Source organism: Stegastes partitus, unplaced genomic scaffold (genome assembly GCF_000690725.1).
Source record: "Stegastes partitus isolate 25-593 unplaced genomic scaffold, Stegastes_partitus-1.0.2 Scaffold534, whole genome shotgun sequence".
NCBI lineage: Eukaryota > Metazoa > Chordata > Actinopteri > Pomacentridae > Stegastes > Stegastes partitus.
Window position 1 is genome coordinate 50,903 of NW_007578265.1, and position 20,880 is coordinate 71,782.

Below are 20,880 nucleotides of genomic sequence, written 5' to 3' on the forward strand. Positions count from 1 at the left end.
CTGCTTGTTTTTGGATTACACTTTAGTTCAGTCCAAACAAAATGACTTCTAATCCATCTGCCTGGGGTCAAAAATACTAACCCAGAGTATGAGCAGTGCTCTGCTAATGCTGCAAAATGGTACAGGAAAGAGCACCAAAAATGGCCAAGGTTCACATCTGCTCCATGGTTTGCATGTCACTTAAATTATCAAAGTGTATTTTTTAAAGCAAGTTATAGCTCTAAAACAATAAATAGAATTTAAAAAATTCACTGTTTTAGTAGGATTTATTAAAAATATTTGCTAGAATATGAAACATGGCTAGTGGTTAGCCTCCTTAAAATCTTTTTTGTCTTTCTTTTGCTGCCACTCCTGATTAATGGTATTAAATTATGTAGTGATTTATAAAATCCTGCTGTTGTAATCTATTATGTATAACACTGATGAGATGGTTGCTGTGGACACCGTGATGCCTTCCAATTAAGATGCTGTTCTGTACTATTGTGTTTCGATATAGAAGTTTGGAAGCAGTGTGCTTTTGTAGTTGTGCAGAGTTAAATTCAACACAATTCTTCATAGAGATTGCACACGAGAAGACCCAATTGCAGCTAGAATCAGGAATGAATATAACCTTGTCATTTCTGTGCAAGTGGCTCTGAGAACAACAAACTTAACACATTTACATTGTTAAGATGACAGCTCCAACCAAAAGGCAGAGAAACATGAATGAATCCCATTGCCTGGCTTTGTCAGCTCCATCGCTGTGACAGCTGAGCCCACATTCGGATCATTTTTATATAGATTTATCTAACTCTAGTATCATCTTGCTATATTCTGCTCTATCAATATATGCTATTGGATGGACTCTTGGAATAGCAATATAATCTATAAACAATTAATTCGTCCTCAGACATAACCCTGCATCTGAGCTGACCCTGGAACAATAGTGTGACAAATGCCTCCCCATCCGGGGGATGTCTGTTAAATCAGGCCAGTGTAACAGCCTGAGGTAGCTGCAGGCTACAGACCCACAGCCACAGTCTGAAGGCCTTCCCCATCCACCGAGGACCTACATCCTCTTGCAGCATCACTGCAGCATCCTTTCAAAACATGTGCAACGATCTGTCATGCAGAAAAATGCACACAGAGCCCAGCACACGTACATATGAGCCGATGCGCATCTGGCTTAACCTGCTGCACAAGCAGGAACAGCTGGAATCTCCACCGCACAACAAGCACAAGGCCACCAAAAGCCTCCAAGGTGCAGGAGGAGACGGACAGAAGACGCTCGATGCAGTGTGAGCATCCGCCGTCGTGTGTGAGGAGGCTGTGGATTCCCAGGCTCTACCCCCGTCATCTTTAAAGGGCTTGCTGGTGTAGGCCGAGCTCTGCCACTTCCGATATGCGAGCTAAGGCGAAGCTACACGACCGAATTAGACACGTCGACCGGCTTTCCGTTACGCGTAACGATTCTAGGATCTATTGCTTGGATGTTACATTTCTCAAAGTGGAATTAAAACGAACCTCGCACGGCTACTGAGATGATCAGTCTGACTGAAACCAACAGGCCCGCTAGTCCCAGTAACTCCCAGTTCAGACGGTGATAAACCCACCAACAGGCGGCATTACGCACAGATTTCGTTGCCTTACCTCGTAATGGATTCTCATAATGTGTGAAGTCCTAATCTTTGTGAAACCGTGTCCATTGCATGCTCCCTTTTTTTTTCCTTCTAAAAAAAGAATCGCCTCCTCCGCTGTGATCTCAGCATCAGCAGCAGCCGTACAATGAAGCAGTGATGGCCGGTGGTGATGATGCTGGGAGCCCCGCCCTCCTCTCCATGCAGTCGGAATGAGCTCACTGATTTCCAGGCCAGCCGGCTCCAGTACCGCTGCAGTCCACCAGAACACGGCAAAGCATCACGTCCAGACTCACTTGCATGCTTTGATTTTCGTGATGGAGGTTTCCTTCTGTTGACTCCTCCATGCAGATCCTGTCAGTGCTGCACAGCGGACCAGGATGGTGCTCGTGTTCCAGTTCAGCCTTCTTGCAGTTCCTTCAGCCTTCTGCTATGATTTTCTGCTCTGCAGATGTGCACTTTTATGTGAGGTTTTTATTGGAGTTTCAGATCTGGTTATGACTTCCACAACTGCCCTCTACTGCCAGACATCTTGGACAGTGAACAGTGCAAACTGGATGCACTTCAACCATAGTCTACTCCTGCTTTGTAGCTTCTTTTTCAGAGTCTTAGTTGCTTTGGAGAGTCCAAAGCTGTTAATACAAGGTTTGAAGTGTCATCAGGCTTTGGAACATGTTGCAATTCATTTTGTCAAATTTTAACCTACTTGAAATGAGCTAAGTTAGTTGAATGTGCCCATTATATCCTATTTTGTGAGGTCACTAAATACATAAGTGTATCTAACAGCGCATCAACACCTGAAAAGACTATTTAAAAATTAATTAAAAATTAAATACAAGTGCTGCAGGGTTTGGATTTGGTTCTTTTCTCTCCAAAAAAGTTAACAAAATGTGTAATTTGCATATAAGTGCACCTGCACTGCATTGAAACAAATTGAAAACTATACCTCAGATGACTTATAATGTAACATTCTAAAAATGAAACCCTTTGGGCAGATAAAGAAAATAAAATATTAACAGATACAGTTGTCTTATAGGAAGGTCACTCTTTAACCTATCCCAGTTTACAGTAGTTTGCAGTAAATGATCTTTCAGTGTATGTGTGATGCACTATTTTCCTAATTTTTCATTGATTTGCAACATCATGTTTTTATCATCATTATTATTTTTTAAATTTGAATTAAAATTAACAGTTGGTCTTTGGTAAATCTGAAAAATCATTTGTTACTCCATGCTTTATGGAGAACATCACCTGTTGTAGTAAAGTGTATGGATGATGCAGGGACAATTGGGTGAGAAGTGGTGCCACCTAAAGGTCGGTCCTAAAACTATGTGTAATTGTCAGAACCATTTAGTGGATGAGCTTTGAAGACACCCACTTTTGCAGAGGTGCCTACAGATTCTAGATTTGACCAAGCAGTCTCAGCAAAGGGGAAAAGAACACATCACAATAACGGTTTCAAATTTAGTTTTTCATATAGGTATACTACGTACAACGTTGCCTCGCAGCAAGAAGGTCGCCGGTTCGCATCCTGGCGTGGAGTTTGCATGTTCTCCCCATGCAGCATGGGTTCTCAACACGTTGAGGATAACTGGGGATTCTAAATTGTCTGTCTCTAAGTGTAGCCCTGTGATAGACTTGTTAACTGTCCAGGGTGTCCCCTGCCTTCGCCCTAAGTCAGTTGAGATAGGCTCCAACCCCCTCTCAACCCAAGTGAGGAGTAAGCGGTGTATAGATAACAGATAGTGTTACATTCCTGCTTACAGTAACGTAACTCCGACTGTCAATAACGGAAGAACTCACAAGTAGAATGGATGCCAGTGAAGAAAGTTATTCATTTACAAGAACTGAATAAATTAAATGACGAACAAAAGTGTGGGGGAAGGGTCAGCTGTGGGGTCGTGCCAAATCAGAGAAATAAATATAATAAAACAGGGCCTACCTCAAATCTTTCTGTAAGAAAAGAAAATGAAAACAAAAGGCCAATCACCCACTCCTCGGGAGCTCACAGGTGGCAGGAGCAGGAAACCCGCAGGTGTTGCCAATCTTCCAATAATCACCTGCAGGAGGGAGGTGGAGAGGGAGACACATGCACACACACACACACACACACACACACACACACACACACACACACATACATAAATCCTCCACTCTGCATGTAACAATAGATATCCATCCATCCATTATCTATACACCACTTAATCCTCACTAGGGTCGTGGGGGGGAAAATTCACAGTTTAAGTGAATTTTAATAAAATGTGCAGAGATTTTACAGTGACTTAACATTTTTTAGCAAAATTTGGTAGCTAAAAAACAGATTTTGGTGTTCCTCTGTGTCGTAAATTAGAATCAAATGTATGTCAATGCCGACCATCTTAACTTCCTGTCTAAATGTATTTCATAGATGAAAGTCATACTGACAAAATGTATCAATGATGTAAGTCCATATGAGTCGGTCCATCTTATAACTCGTAAAATAGATGGTCATGGTGTAAAGTTTCAAAAGAAGCAATGAATCTGACCTATCTGGGCTTTTCTTTTATGCATGTACCATCAGAGCATTTTATTAGTACAATTTTAACTTCCAGATATTACCGTCAATATGTTTTCATCCAAAAGTATATAATCAGTATATAACAACCACATGTAGACACATGGCCTGCTTGGACATGTGCTTGGTTTGAATTTAAGAAACTTTTCTTCATTTGCGGTTGAAGCCTACAGTCTGTTCCACTACTCACATTTTAAGTTTACATGTTACAGTTTTAAGTTACCTAATTTGGAAGGGGGAGGGGAGGCAGCTTGGCCTTAGCTGCCCCACCTGGTCCTGACCTGAGTCCCGTAGAATATCTTAAAGGAGGTGAAAAACCCTGTACAAAATCCCAATAATCCAGTAAGAATTCTCCATCAAACAGGAGGAGTAGAAAAGTCCAGATTTCGATTTAGTCTTGCAATGATCCTTTGTATTTCTTTTGGTCAGCTGAGGAAATTCTGGTGCCGTCTGGACTGGATCAGGTCTGTCTGACCTCCGCATCTCCCTCCTGCGGGGCTTCCAGCACCTCTCTGCAGGGCTGGTGATCTTGAGCTTCCTCTCAATTGATCACTTCTTCACAGTAAATCCTGAGCAGAACTCCTTTCCGCTACAGTTTTCACTTTTCGGGTCCAACCACAGGATACAGAGGCCCCCTTGGGCTTCTGGGGTTCTTGATTTGGACTTGACAAGTCCCTGTTCAGATGCCACCTGTTAGTCTGCTGCATATACCCTTGATCAGGTTAACTGCTCCAGCTCTCCGTTGCTAAGGTTAGATTCTATCTGCCTATAGGACTGAGGCCTAATAGGTTCAGTAGAACAACTTAAGCTGGAGTCAAGGAAACTCGCCTAGCTTCTAACTGCCTTCATCCAAATGCCTACCCCTCTTACTCTGATAGTTAACTCTACTATGTAGCCTTCATAGTCTCGTCACCCTATCAGTCACATTTGTTAATGGCAGCTTTCCTTTAAAAAGACCTGGCTCTTGGTGAACTGCTAGGTTTTAATATAGAGGTTAGGATAAGAAACCCCAGAGTTATGTTTAAAATTCTATAGTCATCTTAAACTAGAACAACTTTTGAGAAACATCAAAGACCTGATCATACAACTGCTTAGCTTTTTACTACCATCAGAAATCCATGAACGTTAGGTAACTAATTAAGAATCCATGCTATATTTCTTAAAATGCAAAATGAATATTTATTGAAGCCGCTCCCTCTGTTATCTTCTGTAGAGCAAAGAGAATATTCTACTATTCCATCTCAAGCATAATTGCAGACTGATCATGACTCTTCTTTTAGTAGAGTAGAATCCACTGTCCTGGACAAAATTAGATAAGATCCAACCTCAGCGATGTCTACGAAGAACTCCTAACTGATGTAAAAGAGGAAAAATTTAGTCTTCATGCTTCATATTTTCACGCCATTTGGCAAATTGATTTGCTGAAATAGACATTTTCACTCTAACCTCGGGTCCAGAATGATACATAATGAGACAAAACAGCTTACCCTTGGATGTCAAACTTCTTGAATGAAGTAACTAAAAACTGTTAATAATTCATCTCATTACCAAGCGAGACCAAGAGTCCTGTGATTCTGGTTTGACTCTACAAGGGTTCACTGACGGCATGTGGTGGATGGAATTACAGGGCATTTGCAGAACAATGGTTCCCATTTTTTATTGAATGTTTTGTGAAGAAGTATAGCTGGTGAATCAGTCTCTCTTAAATAAACATAAATAATCGCATGGTCATTTGTCTTACTGTAAGAGTGTGTGTGTTTGTGTGTGTGTATATATACACACACACACTTATTTTGCCTCACTACATATTGCACATTTACTTGAATTGACTATTGAACAGAGAAACTGATTTAAACACATCATGGTGATTATGGCTACAGCAACAAGACAACAAGATATCAATGCTGCAACAAAAGCAAACAATGCAAAAGTCATCATTCTACATTTGACTGCAGAAAAGAAATGTGCAACAACACGTTTCAGTGTCTAGGTAGGTCTTTCTGTCCACTTTGAACTGTCTTCTCTTCTTTATAGCAGTTGGACTCATTAAAACCTGGAGACTGCTTCTATTTAGATATTTTCACCAAGGATTGTTTTGTTTTTTTCATTATTTCATGTATTTATTTGTGCATTCCCCCCATCCCCCTCCCCAAAGTATATTTGCTCATGTCACGTGTCTCTTCAAATCGAATTGATATTGTTTACAAGCACTGTTGTCTTGTTATAAGAACAAAGATAATCAATTATAAAGATTCTTACTGTTTGGCTCTAGCGATGGATGAATTGAGGCGGTCCCGTTTCCATTCACGAACACACACCCCCCGGCAACCCCAATACTCACGTGTACCTTTGTGCAACATAAATAGGCTCGTTAGTGTCTCATCCAACACCTTTCACAGTACCACAACTGTCAGTCTTCAGTGCGCAAATATATATGTAAAAAAAAAAGAATGAAAATTGGCCCCATCGGAACCTAACTTAGCTTTGAGTAGGGGAACAAACATGACCGTGAACGGAAAGTTGGGCACCTCCGCAGACTGTGTGCCAAATGGATATCTACAGAAGGAGAAACAAGTGGAGGGAAGAGGGCACTGGGGGAACAAAGCCGAATTCATCCTCACTGTGATGGGCGCGATCATCGGTCCGGGGAACGTGTGGAGGTTCCCCTATCTGTGCTACAGGAACGGTGGAGGTGGGTGGAGGCGATGCGCACAGACGCGCTGCGCTCAGCTGACAAGTTGGCTTTTTCTGTGCGTCTTTCTGTTCTCTCCGCGCAGTAAGAAGGGAAAACCCGTTTTCTTTTTCTTTTTTTTAACAGGAGTTTTCTTCATCCCGTACATCTTGTTCATATTCACATGTGGAATCCCCTTGTTCTTCCTTGAGACCTCCTTAGGACAGTACACCAGCCAGGGGGGCATCACTTGTTGGAGAAATATCTGTCCGCTTTTCCAAGGTAAGAATGAAAAAAGGTTTCTTTTTTTTTTACCCTCGAAAATGTCGGTCACTACAATACAACAACAGCAACAACAAACGGACAGAAGCGTTGTCAGCAGTTAAAATCAATGTTTTGCTGTTGCTGAAATTTGCACTTTGCTAAATTTGTGTAAATACAGTAGAAAGTTGTAAATTTACAGGTGAATGCATGAGCACTTGGTTTAACTTCTGCAAAAGTTACTCTGGTAGATGAGATTACTACATTCACTAAGGATTACCTTGCAATCTTTTTTTTCTCACAATTTTGCATGCAGTACATAAAGAAAAGAAAAAAAAACATTGCCTTTGGAATAAGTACAACTGTGGATCTCTGTAAGAAACTTCTTTGAGGGGAAACTGAGCATAAAAAAAGCACATTAAGAGCAAATAAACTACAACTTCATCACAGAGCCACACTTCCCTACTGTTTGTGTAGATATTGCAGGTAATGCATGAGCAGGTTATAGTAAACATCTGCAGGCTGCACATAAAATACTACATCTACCAAAGTGGCATCTGCAGAAAGGATTTCTATATGAACACACATTTTAATACAATAAAGATACATCACCTTTGGAATAGTGAATGTGTCCCCCTGTAAGAAACTTTTTGGGGCGAATGAGCATCACATGGCACATTACAAGCAAATAAATTAAACTGTCATCGTTTAAAATAGCAAAGCATACACTGCACATAAAGAGTGCAAAAAAAGTTACATGTACATCAAATGCAAACTGATGAAGACAGAGTGAGTGAATGATTAACTCAGAAATGAGTCCATGAATGACAGTTGCATGGAAAATGACTGACAGAGTACGAGAGAGAGAGAGAGAGAGAGAGAGAGAGAGGTGAGTAGGTGAGTAGCTTATTGAGTACCTAAGAGAGTATCACTGACTTGCAAAAGGTCCAACTCAAAGTATGTCAATGTCTTCAGCAAATTGAAGACGTGCAGGCGCACCGATGTCATGTTTATCCTGGAGAACCTCATATTAATTTTCCACAAAAGAGTTATTGTAACTGTTCCAGTGTCGCTGAGGTCTTCAGATCACGAGGACTGTTGTGTACTGTGCTTTGTTCCGTGCCGTATAAATTTCCACAAAACAAAACAAGTTCACCAAAAGAATCCCAAATATCAAGACCAAGGTTGTTTGAGATGCCACCAGACACTGAGTCAATGTAACTGCACAATTTAGGAAGATGTGACGCGCCAACAACAACAAAAAAGAAGCACTCACCTATTCGTTGGCAGGATGAATGGTACTGTCAAACGTGTGTGCTCTCACTAGAGCTCGCTGTTGTACTGTTATGCTCGATGCAAGTCACTTCACCACAAATTAACAGCATTACAATGCATTTAAAGGAATTACTGCAGATATTTTGTGAAATAAGCGACCTGAGAATCTTACTTTGTTCACAGTTCAGAGCAGCAACATGATATTTTCAATGCGTCGCCCTCGCTCATCTCATGTTTTCCTGTTTCTTAGGCATGGGCTATGCGAGCACCTTAATCATCACATTCAGTGCAACGTCTTATATCGTCATCCTGGCCTGGGCGTTCTTTTACCTGTTCTCCTCCTTCAGTGCAGAGTTGCCTTGGGCCACATGTGGAAACTACTGGAACACAGGTAGTTTTACTTCTTTTTTAACCAAACATTAGATAATATATACAATGCAGAGGTTTCATATGCAACTCTTAAGATGAGAGAAAATAACAGCAAAGACAGAAAACTGTTAGGAGACAGGAGCCTCTCTTTTTGGTTGTTTTGAAGGTCATGTTTTTTTTTTGTTTTTTTTAACAGTGCAACTTTTACTTTGGAAATGCGCATACTTTACAGGTGTTTTATTTTCACATGCTAGATAAGTGCCTGGACGTCAACAATCAGAACCTGAGCGAGGCATTCAGGCTGAACAGCACTCTTCCAGTTATGGAGTTCTGGCAGTAAGCATGTTGTCAACAGACACAAGTTCTACATGAATACCTTATTTTTCTTCCAATCTCTTCAAATTTCACTTCCCTTTCCTTCCTCTAATTTTCTCCCCTTCCTTTCTGTCACTCATCCACCTGCTCATGCTGTCAATCAGTTTTCCTTTTTCCAAGTTTTTCAGTTTCCTTTCCATTCTCCCCGTCACGCATTTACGGTTTCCTTCTCACCCCCACCTCTGCTCCACTCATTTGACCAGGCGTCGGGTTTTAAACATCTCTAGCGGCATCGAGGAGGTGGGCAGCCTGAGATGGGAACTGGCGCTGTGTCTCATCCTGAGCTGGGTCATCTGCTACTTTTGCGTTTGGAAGGGCATCAAGTCCACAGGAAAGGTCAGCTGCTGAAAAACACACAAAAAAACACACACACACAGTCATGAGTGTGTATTTTTACATCTCTTCAGAAAAGGGTATGCAATTACGCATTTAGTTCCCACCTTCTAGACAAGACACTGATCATACTACGAGGTGTGTCAGAAAAGTTTCAGGACTGGTGTCACAAAAGATATATTTAAGATCAGATCAGATCAGATCAGATCAGATCAGATCAGATAAGATAAGATAAGATAAGATAAGATAAGATAAGATAAGATAAGATAAGATAAGATATATTGCTATATATATATTATATTAAGATATAATAGTGTGGGATTAGGAATAAAACACCTCAGCACATAAGCAACATAATAAAACATCACAACAACAAATTCAAGACTTGCACATGTGGGAGGGGTGTTGGGGAGGGGAGGTGTCACAGCTCAGACACTGGGGGGAGCGCGCAGCATACTGCCGTGTGACGAGGGATGGAGAGGGGGGTGGAGAGCCAACCAAGGCGTTGAGTCCAGGGGGTGTGTATGACGTGTGTCTTCATGTATGTGTATGTATAAGTTCATGGAGTTCATCGCCGCCCAGACTCAACATTGTCTCTGACGTCTAATGCTGGTGACGAGACATGGCTGTTGCCATGGAGAAGACCTCGAAGACTTCTGATCCAGAGACAAAGTTCACAGGAGAAGGAGGGGGGTGGGGAGGGGCCGAGCATCTGTCTGCATAACATGCAGGCGAAGTGGTGAGATATCAGCCTTCCAAGGCCGAAGTGGGGGAGCCGAATGAAGATAACGAAGATTGTTTGCAATTTACCGTCAGTCTTAAAGTCCCACTGGTTCTCTCTGTGATCCGAAAAGCCAAATTTGATGGCCCATTACATCCGGATCAGACTGTTCAACTTGGTACCCATCATGCGAATAAGTTCTGGTATCCCATCCAGTTTGCGATTAAGTTCGCATATCGCTTGAGTCTGAGTGTTGACAGCCTGAAGCATTCGCTCAATGACAGGCAGCTTCTCAATTGCCGAAAGTGCTGCCATCGCCTTCCAAACTTTGCAAACATGCTCCGCAGAAAGTATAGAGAGGTACACGACCCTCCATTCCTGCTAGGAGTCCATCATGTATCCCTCTGCAAACGTTCCGTCAGGGCAGACGGGCTCACCTTTGCCCAGTCTTCTCGTCGAGAAAATTTGATCAATTGCGTTACGAGACCAGCTGATCAAATCCATGATTTCAGGTTTTGGAGTGAAATGCAGAGAGAGGCTCTGATAGATTTCAAACCCAAACTACGAGTTTTCCCCTACAGATGATCAACCAGCACGTCTACAAAGAGATCCTGCGGTGTTTGCTTCGTTCAGTGCACAAGAAGAGGGAGAGAGTTGTGGCAGGACAAGTCGTGACTGCTTTACCATGACAACGCACCTCCTCACAATGCCCTGAGCATCCGACTGTTCCTGGTTGAGAAGAACATCGCTGTGCTGGAGCAACCTCCCTACACACCCGACCTGGCTCTGTGGGATGTTTTCTTCTTCCCCAAGCTCAAGGGGGTCATCAAGGGGACCTGTTTTGAAGATGTGGACGACAAGATGGCTGTGATGGTGGAGCTGTGGAGGATCCCAGAAGAATCCTTCCAGGAGTGTATGGCGGCATGGCAGAGAAGGCTGGAAAAGTGTGTGTGTCAGGGGGAATACTTTGAAGGGGAAAACTTGTAGTTTGTAGTTTTGATTTGAAATATAGTAAATATATCTTAATATAATATATATATAGTAATATATCTTATCTTATCTTATCTTATCTTATCTTATCTTATCTTATCTTATCTTATCTTATCTTAAATATATCTTTTGTGACACAGTCCTGGATCTTTTCTGACACACCTCGTATAATTACTAAATGCATACTGGCAATATATTATTTAGCAAAAACATTAGTTTTATGTAAGTTCAGCAACACCTCAGTTAATGTTAACTCATCTGAACGCATTCATTCATCCATCCATTATCTATACACTGCTTAACCCTCACTAGGGTTGCGGGGGAGCTGGAGTCTATCCCAGCTGACTTAAAGCAAAGGCAGGGGACACCCTGGACAGGTCACCAGTCTATCACAGGGCTACACTTAGAGACAAACAACCAAGCACACTCACATTCACATCTACGGACAATTTAGAATCACCAATTACCCTCAACATGTTTTTGGACTGTGTGGGGAGAAGCCGGAGAACTTGGAGAGAACCCACGGTGCACAAGGAGAACATGCAAACTCCATGCAGAAAGATCCCGGTGCCCCCACCGGGACACAAACCGGCGACCTTCTTGCTGCAAGGCAACAGTGCTACCAACTGTGCCACCTTGCATCCCATGAACACATTCAAATAACGTCTATATTTGTCAGTAATAATACATGTTAAAATATATATATATTTTTCGATCTAAAAATGCCCACTGAAATCATAATGCAATCACAGAACTTTATTAGAGTATTCCAAGTTGTCAAAGTTTCCACACTTAAACAAATACGCATGTGTCGGAGAAGATTGTACAATGCTTTATTTACTATTGTAAAAATCAGTATAAACCAGTTTAGTGGTCTCACAAATATTAATGTTGTTACAAGTTTTAACATCCACTGAAGGATGACAAACTCCAACATCAGTCTGTATTTGCACTTTTACTTAAATTCTTCTTTCACTGGAACACAAAAAGCAAAACCACTTACGTTTTGGGGCTTTTTTGGATTTGGTTTCGGTTTTGGTTAGAGTAAAGGTTAGGGTTTTCTATTTTTGAGTCTTGTACGTCTTGGTGAGAACAAAGCTTGTTCATGCTGTGGAAACTGTTTCAAGAGCAGTACACCTGCCTCCAAGGTTATTGATTAGCTATTGACAAAGACACAGGAAACACAGAAAAGGAAAGCACACAGGAATGATTCACAATAATGGAACAAAACCGGCAGCCAAAACCCACGACAATGACGCCAACAGGCATGCAGCTACCTAAATGTAGAACAGAGAAGCACACACAGAAGTGCCATTACCCCACTATTCCTTTACATAGCAGATAATTGCTTGGTCTCGCATTAACAAGTTACGTTCAAAACCTTGCATATTGCATCTTTAAATGGAAAAACGCTGACATAAGATAAAAGGGAGGAGATCGGATTTTTCAAAACTTAACTCATAGCCTACAACAAACAATGAAATGTATTTAGCCTTCTATCTATTCTCATACCTTTCAGGCAGCCTACTTCACAGCCACCTTCCCCTATGTTATGCTGTTTGTTTTGCTCATACGTGGCGTTACCCTACCGGGGGCAAAAGATGGGATTATTTACTACCTTTACCCTGATATCTCTCGCCTCACAGATGCCCAGGTAGGAAAGCACATACAATTTTGAGACAGATATTTTGTTTTCGCTATACAGAGACATTTAATCACACACACACATGTATTTGTTCCACCTCTTAAGGTGTGGATGGATGCAGGCACTCAGATCTTCTTCTCTTATGCTGTCGGCCTTGGTTTCCTCACCTCCCTTGGGAGCTACAACACTTACAACAACAATTGTTACAGGTAAGTGCAGTGCTAGACTGTCAAAACTATTGTGTTATGGATATAACAATCAAAATATAGCTTTATCTTTAAAGAAAAATGTAGCAAAATTAAGCAGTCTTTTCCCCTGACACAGAAACTTTTGTTAATTATGCTCCTTAAAAGATCAGAACAGTAAAATGCTATCATACATTTCTATAACTTTTTTTTTTTTTTTTAGGGACTGCTTCTACCTGTGTCTGCTGAACAGTGCCACTAGTGTTGTGGCAGGCTTTGCCATTTTCTCCATTTTGGGTTACATGACATACGAACAAGGAGTGGACATTTCTGAAGTGGCAGAATCAGGCAAGTATCGACTATAGTGACCACTGCAGTGACAGTTTCAAGACCAGAATGAATCTTATGGTTTTGATTGCTTGATACTGCACCCTTACGAGCTCTTTTTGAAAATTATGTTAAATTACGTTATCTGGGGCTGCAGGGTGGTGCAGTTGGTAGCACTGTTGCCTCGCAGCAAGAAGGTTGCCGGTTCGCGCCCCGGTGGGGGCACCGGGATCTTTCTGCGTGGAGTTTGCATGTTCTCCCCGTGTAGCGTGGGTTCTCTCCGGGTTCTCCAGCTTCCTCCCACACAGTCCAAAAACATGTTGAGGTTGATTGGTGATTCTAAATTGTCCGTAGGTGTGAACTTGGTTGTCTGTCCTTAAGTGTGGCCCTGTGATAGACTGGCGACCTGTCCAGGGTGTCCCCTGCCTTCGCCTTAAGTCAGCTGGGATAGACTCCAGCCCCCCACGACCCTCGTGAGGATCAAGCGGTGTATAGATGATGGATGGATGGATTATGTTATCTTTCTTTTCCTTTGTTTCTTTATCTTTCCAACCTAACAAGCTTTCTTTTTAGCTCCTTCTGTCATTTTTGTTTCTGTTTTCATTAGTTTGCCTTTAACTTAAAGCATGCATCTGAGCTTAGGTGAGCATAATTACTGCTAACTGTGAGACACTAGTGAGTTTTTGGTGGACAGTCAGAGCAACATCTAAATCCACATGTCTAAGATGCTAAACCTTGGATTCTATACCCTGTATGTAGATATTTGCATCTGAACTGCAGACTGCAAAAAAAAAAGAAAGAAAAACGTTAACCGTTGGCTGATTTACATCTGAAACAAAAGACACAAGAAACAAATATCAGTCTGTCTTTCAGTCCGATGGCTGGTCCACCATTTGTTCCTATTAGATAGACTGTCATAAAGGTTTGTACAAATTTTCATTGTCTTCAGGTACCTAGTGCCCTCTAGCACCATTATGAAGCAAAATTATAATTCTGGTCTTTACTTTGCTTTATAAATAATAATATTCTCATCACTCTCGGATTTACTTTGTGTTTAGTGCATATCGGAAAATCATTAGCACATGAAAGCCTGAATTCTGTTGTCTCAGTATGTTGCCTATAATTATTATTTTTTTTGTCATATTAGAGATATTTACATTTTATGGGTATATTTATAGGCCCAGGATTGGCCTTCGTTGTCTACCCACGAGCTGTAGCCATGATGCCTATGCCTCAGGTGTGGGCTGTGTGTTTCTTCCTCATGATCATTCTGCTTGGACTGGACAGCGAGGTACTAACTGAGTTTCTTTGTATGAATTAATAAATGAATTAACAAAACACTAATTATCCTCCTTCCAATTGGTTCCTTCTAGTTTGTTGGTCTGGAGTGTCTGATGACATCACTGGCTGATCTGTTCCCTACCTTCCTGCGTCAAGGCTACAGACGTGAACTGCTTCTGCTGGCTATCTGCTCTACCTGCTGTCTGATGGGACTTTCCCTGGTCACTGAGGTTTGTATGCAGTACGCATTAAACGAGACAGTTAGCTACACATTCCTTAATGTTTTCTCTACTATTCCATCTATTCTATTCCTTGCCTGGGTCCAGCTTCTGCTATTGATTCTCTCATCTAACTCTCAACAATTTAAGAAAGCAGATAATTGTATTTAGTGAAATTATTTGCTTTTTTACATACTAATGAATGAGTAATGACAAACCATGGAATAAAATGTATAAAAATGTAGGATGTTTAACTTTCCGTCACCGCAATGTGAATCTACAGCCACAGTCTATAAGACCATTGTTAAATTAAAGACTTTTTTGACTGATTTCATTAGTCGTGGAATTGAATCAAATTGTAACACTGCCTTATTAATAGCAGACAGCAAAGACTAGCCTATGTGCATGTTCAGCACCTTTTCTCCAACTTACCTCTGTTATTGTGCAGATGAGGATGTAGGAAAGCCAGTCAAACATGGTCTTCCTTTGAAGTGTTCATATCTAATCATGTTGCTCATTATTTGTCATTTTTTTGCATTGATTTATTTATTTTTTGTTACAACTGTCCTTGTGTTTAGGGGGGAATGTACCTGCTCCAGCTTTTAGACCATCATGTCTGCAGCGGCACCACCTTGCTCCTCCTCTCCTTGTGCCAGTCTGTCAGCATTGCCTGGGTCTACGGTAAGTCACAGTTGTGGAATTTCTACCTTTTGACAACCTTCCATAAAAAATATTGATATTCAGTACAAGTTTTGATACCACAGGGAAAACATTAAGAGTGTGAAATTTTAAATTTTTATTAAAAGGTAAATCTAATATTCAGTGGTTAGCACCGTTGCCTCGCAGCAAGAAGGTCAACCAGGAGGACACCCGGGATCTTTCTGCGTGGAGTTTGCATGTTCTCCCCGTGTAGCGTGGGTTCTCTCCGGGTTCTCCGGCTTCTTCCCACACAGTCCAAAACATCCGTAGGTGTGAATGTGAGTGTGCTTGGTTGTCTGTCACTAAGTGTAGCCCTGTGACAGACTGGCGACCTGTCCAAGGTGTCCCCTGCCTTCACCCTAAGTCAGCTGGGATAGGCTCCAGCCCTCCAGCACTTCTTCAAAAGCCTGAGATTTTCATACATTTAAAAGGGAAATAAAGTGAAAGATGCAAGCAAAAAGCAAAGCAGTGCAATTTTACGCATTTTCAAGTAACAAATGATTTTTTTAAAAAAGCATCAAAGAAAGTGCTATTTAACTGGAGTGAATGAGATGAGTCATGACAGGAAGAAATTACAGTGAGTGAATGAGAAGAGGTGGAGATATGTGGGCACTGCAGTGTGTGTCAACTCACTGTCTGAAAGAACAGGTAGTGAGAAAGCATGTCGCGAATCAATACTACAGAAAATAAGCAGTGAAACTCAGTGTGGATTGAAAAATGTATATATCTTTGACATTAAGCTGTAGAACAAACCACTTAAAGACTAGGGTTAGGGTTCTTCAGATTTTAAACTTGGCTTGCAACTATATTCAGGGGGTCCATTGTCTATGTGTTTGGCATGCTTATAAAATATGAGACTGACCTTTTTAATCTCTCTCCTTTTGGCTAAAGGTGCTGACCGTTTTTATGGCAACATCTCAGACATGATCGGCTATCGGCCAAACCCATTCATGAAGTACTGCTGGTGCTACATCACTCCCCTCATCTGCTTTGTATGTAATGTCATTGTCCGTCATGTAACTGATTTAACTCTCTCATATAAGTTTTTGTCTTGCTCGTGTTTACTTCCATGTGATAAATGATTTCATATGTCCTGTGCATATTCATAAGAGAAAAGGAGGACTTCGCCATGAGAATTATGTTCAGATCAGCCAAATGCACAGAGGCAACCAGCAGTGACTGTGCGCGTATTATTTGTATTTTGGCAACCATATGGCATTTTGTTATGCCTCATCTGCTTTTGACTCTTGAAGTTAACTTTCAATCCCTCCCAGCAGCACCTGACACCACAAATATCCAAACTCAATCATAGCAAAGTTTAACATAATGTGTCCCACAAAGAGTAACTATGCATTATATCCTAAACACATGTAATCATCTGTTCTATTTATATTCCCCACCTGAGTGGTTCTACATTAGAGTTTGCATCAGTCCTTCAGTTTCACAGTTTTATTTATTTTCTTTTTACTGTATTTTGTTTTATTTGTGGAATTACAGGCATTTAACATTAATCCATGTTCCCTCATCTCATCTCAGGGCACGTTCATCTTCTCCATTATGAAATATTCGCCACTGAAGTTCAGTAACAATTACGTTTATCCACTCTGGGCCAACATCTTGGGCTGGTTCATTGCCACGGTCTCCCTCTCCCTCATCCCGCTGTTTGTGATACATAAATTAATCCAAGGAAAAGGCACTCTCAAACAGGTGAGTGTGATTCCTTGTTTTCTTTTTGTAGTTTCATAGTTGTGTTAAGAACTACACGTACAAGAATGCTACAAACTCATCCTTTTGACTTGTTTGAAAAGTGCATTACAAGAATATTACATAATTAAGTTCTAGCTGTTTACACATGACAATTGGACAGAGACTTCTGTTTTAACATCATTTCACTTTTAATCTCTAAAGTTTGAATCTGTGATTATCTTTCCAACTTGACGAAGGTAGCAGGTACATCACACATGCCTTGGAGCATATGGAGCACTCGATGTAGTAAAACATAGTGTCAGTATACATGTATATATTTATTTTTCTCACTTTGACCACTCTGGGCATCCGTGTCAAAGAGCTACAGAGACTGGATGAATGGCACAGCTGAATGTGTGTGCGCTGGTTCCTCAAATTGCTCGAGTTTCTCAAATCTTGGTTGTCGCAGTGGGACAGAGGACCGTTCAAGTTTGAGAAAGTTTAAGCAAAGACTGCTTGGCTATGATTCCTGGCTGTTCACCAGGACATCACAACAGGAGTTCTCAAACAGCTGCCATAAGCTACAGGATAATACGACTTGAAAAACATTTGAGATGTCTAAATACGTGCCTAATGCTGTGTGGGTCCGTAATGAAACAGCTGTGAAGCATTGAGCCATGAACTTCTCAAGACGTTCTCACGTGTCCTGTGGTATCAGACACCAACATACTGTCAGCAAGTTTTGAGGACGAGCGTACACCCTGAACTCATTGTCACATTCTTCAACTTGTTCTTAAAGAAGTTTAGGTGTGTGGTGCGAGTATGGGGGTATTATTGTAGCAAAACTATTTGTAAATATGTTTGGAGAGTTGTGTGTCTGTAGTGAGATTTGTCAATCTGTAAAAAAAAACTGTCAATGTGTAAAACGATTTGTAAAAGATTTGTCGATGTATAAAAAGATCTATAAATGCATACAAAGATATTAATAGATGAAAAGTCTAAGTATTTGGCCACAAGTGCTGGAAATACAGACAAATCACCAGTCTTTTTACACATGACTTTTGCTACACTTCTGCCCTGAGATATTTGAATCTGTAACCTCAGGGTTCATTTGCCCTAAGTTTAGGCTCACAGGCTCATTCATTCTAGCTGCGTGACAATCTGCTGCTCTGTACCTCAGTAGTTATGTCGCCTGCAAGATGTCATGAAAGTTTTTGCTCAGCTACCCACATGCATGCCCTCAAAGACTCTGGGGGATAGCACCACCTTTATGAATGAATGAGCCTGTAAGCCTGAGGTCAGGGTAAATAAACACTAAAGTTACAGATACAAATCTCTCACAGCACAAGTGCAACAACAGTCATGTGTAAAAAGACAGCCAAGTGTGAGGCCCGCTTGACTTGTAGCTGCTGATTTGTCTGTATTTCCAGCACTTGTAGCCAAATACTTAGACTTTTCATCTATTCATGTTTTTGTATGCATTTACAGATCTTTGTATACATTGACAAATATTTTTATACATTGACAAATCTCACTACAGACACACGGATTGAGATACAGACACACAGCTCTCCATACACATTTACAGATAGTCTTGCTACAATAATGCCCCATACAACTACACCTATCATCACCTGTAATCACCTGGCAGGCCTGCTTACACCTGGATAACCCGTCCAGCGCTGTTTGTCTCAGAAAGCGAGAGAATAGTCACCATGGATCCCAAACTGTCGCTTAATTCACCAGACTCTCGAGTTTAGAACAATTCTCCTCCAGCCACAGCAACAGTCAATAAAATCTCCAAATCATCTTCTGTCAACGACAACTGTTGCCTCCAACTCCCGACAGACATCTCCACCGCGTTCGACCTCTACAAGACCTGATATGAGAGACGGGACTGTGACTTTCTCTTTAGCCACTAAAGTAAGTTGTTTCAGCCGTTTCCTTATCCACTCCAGCCACAACAAACTCTGAGCCTCCCGCGCTTCTGGCATCAAAGGTCGTGACCTGTGACGTCACAGCGCCGCAACAAACATCACGAGCTCCCTCTAGTGGTGGCCAGGCATCCATTCTTCTACCCCTTTTTCAGCAGCAATATTGGCTCCTGTTCTTAGTAATGATCCAGCACCCCATCCAACCATCCAAGGGGCTAAACCTCAGTCTAACCAAGCTCCATCTGCTCAGTTGCCTCCTCCCCCTTCACTTTATTGCTCTTCATTTACTTGTTACAAACTTTATTGCCACATTTTTGCACTCTCCTTCTGGTCATGTCCCTCACCCTTATGCAATGCTCAGGCACTTAACCGTCTATCTTCCGCAGTACCACTTCCACCCATCATCCCCAAACCCATAGAAATAAGTCCATCATTTAATGTTTAAATCCCGAAGGGCATCAACAAATGAGGCCGGCCAGGATGGTCTGCAACAGCTTCAATCATCTAGGCTGCTCGGTCTTCACTCCTGCACACTTGTTTCTTTTGTGGCACCACTCATGCAAGAAATCCCTCTCCCCACAATCCAACCACACCAGCAGTCTGACTAACAAAGCATCTCAGTACACCCATCATGGTAAAGACCTTAGCCACTGCTCTCCAGAACCATCCCAACAAAGACTTTGTAGATCTTCTCATTAATGGGTTCACATTTGGTTTCCAACCCAGCATGGAAACACTCCTCAAAGTCTCCTACACCTGTCACAACCTTAGGTCTGGTCTTAGTGACCCCGGCACTGTCGACACCTTACAAGTCAAAGATGTCAGAGAAGAGAAGAGAAATTCATGATAGGCCCATTAAACAGCCCAGATTTCCCAGTCATCTGTATCAGCCCCATAGGCATCGCCACATGGAAGGACTCTGGTAAAAAGAGGTTCATTTTTGAGTTTTCTTCTCCTCACGGTTCACACATACCAGGGATCAATGGTATTATTCCATCTCCAGATTTCTCCATGCAACACGCAGCCATCAACCATATCATCACACTTGTCCACTTGGGAGGACACAAGGCTTGGCTCTCGAAAGCAGACATTACCAGCACCTTCAAAGTCTTGCCCATTCATTGCGACACGACTGTCTTTTCACTCATCTCCATCTTCATCACCCATGCCCATTCCACTCTAAAAATCTGCTGCTAAACCATTCAAACCGACTTGTCCAGAATCAACTTTCCCTCACATTGACCACTGCCTCTCATTCTCACATCCTGGTGCTTTTAAAGGTGTACAAAAACAGGAAACTGCCCACACCACAAAGCGTTTGAAACTTACTTCTGATCCTCTCAGCCATTGCATCCTTACTGCACACTCAGGCTGCTGTTCCCCCTCTGTCGACCGTACCCTAGAATCCATTTTCTTGCTGGCCTAGTGAAACACCAGATATTTCACTGTACCCAACATATTGAGACATGCAAGAGTCATACTGCAAGGGAACAACAAAAAAAAACTAAGAATGATTGAAACTTTACTAATAAAGAATGGTATTTTTTCTTTAAATTAATTTTACCTACTCGGTGAATTTCACTTAACTCTTGTTTCTCTCCTCAGCGTTTCCTAGTGCTCTGTACACCTATCAATGACCTGCCGCTGGATCAGCAATGTCCTACTGCACTGGGAACCAATGGCTCCTTGGGCTACACAGATCTGAAACCTTTATCCCACAATGGGAAACTCATTCAGTGA

General features: G+C 41.6%; 1 protein-coding gene across 1 annotated transcript; it reads left to right on the forward strand.

Annotated features, from left to right (window-relative positions):
* The first annotated feature begins 705 nt into the window (after nucleotides 1-705).
* LOC103361807 (sodium- and chloride-dependent betaine transporter-like) lies at nucleotides 706-20,880 on the forward strand. Its single transcript, XM_008287997.1, has 15 exons — nucleotides 706-717; nucleotides 6,736-6,862; nucleotides 6,989-7,123; nucleotides 8,628-8,768; nucleotides 9,001-9,082; nucleotides 9,325-9,457; nucleotides 12,685-12,819; nucleotides 12,916-13,019; nucleotides 13,219-13,343; nucleotides 14,501-14,613; nucleotides 14,696-14,833; nucleotides 15,400-15,502; nucleotides 16,412-16,512; nucleotides 17,057-17,227; nucleotides 20,746-20,880. The coding sequence occupies exons 1-15, from the start codon at nucleotides 706-708 to the stop codon at nucleotides 20,878-20,880; spliced, it is 1,755 nt and encodes a 584-aa protein (XP_008286219.1).

Bases quoted from the DNA above. Each gene is read 5' to 3' on its own strand.
- LOC103361807 (XM_008287997.1), top strand. The intron at 9,458-12,684 runs GTCAGCTGCTGA...CATACCTTTCAG, and splicing joins GCATCAAGTCCACAGGAAAG to GCAGCCTACTTCACAGCCAC. The intron at 16,513-17,056 runs GTATGTAATGTC...ATCTCATCTCAG, and splicing joins TCACTCCCCTCATCTGCTTT to GGCACGTTCATCTTCTCCAT.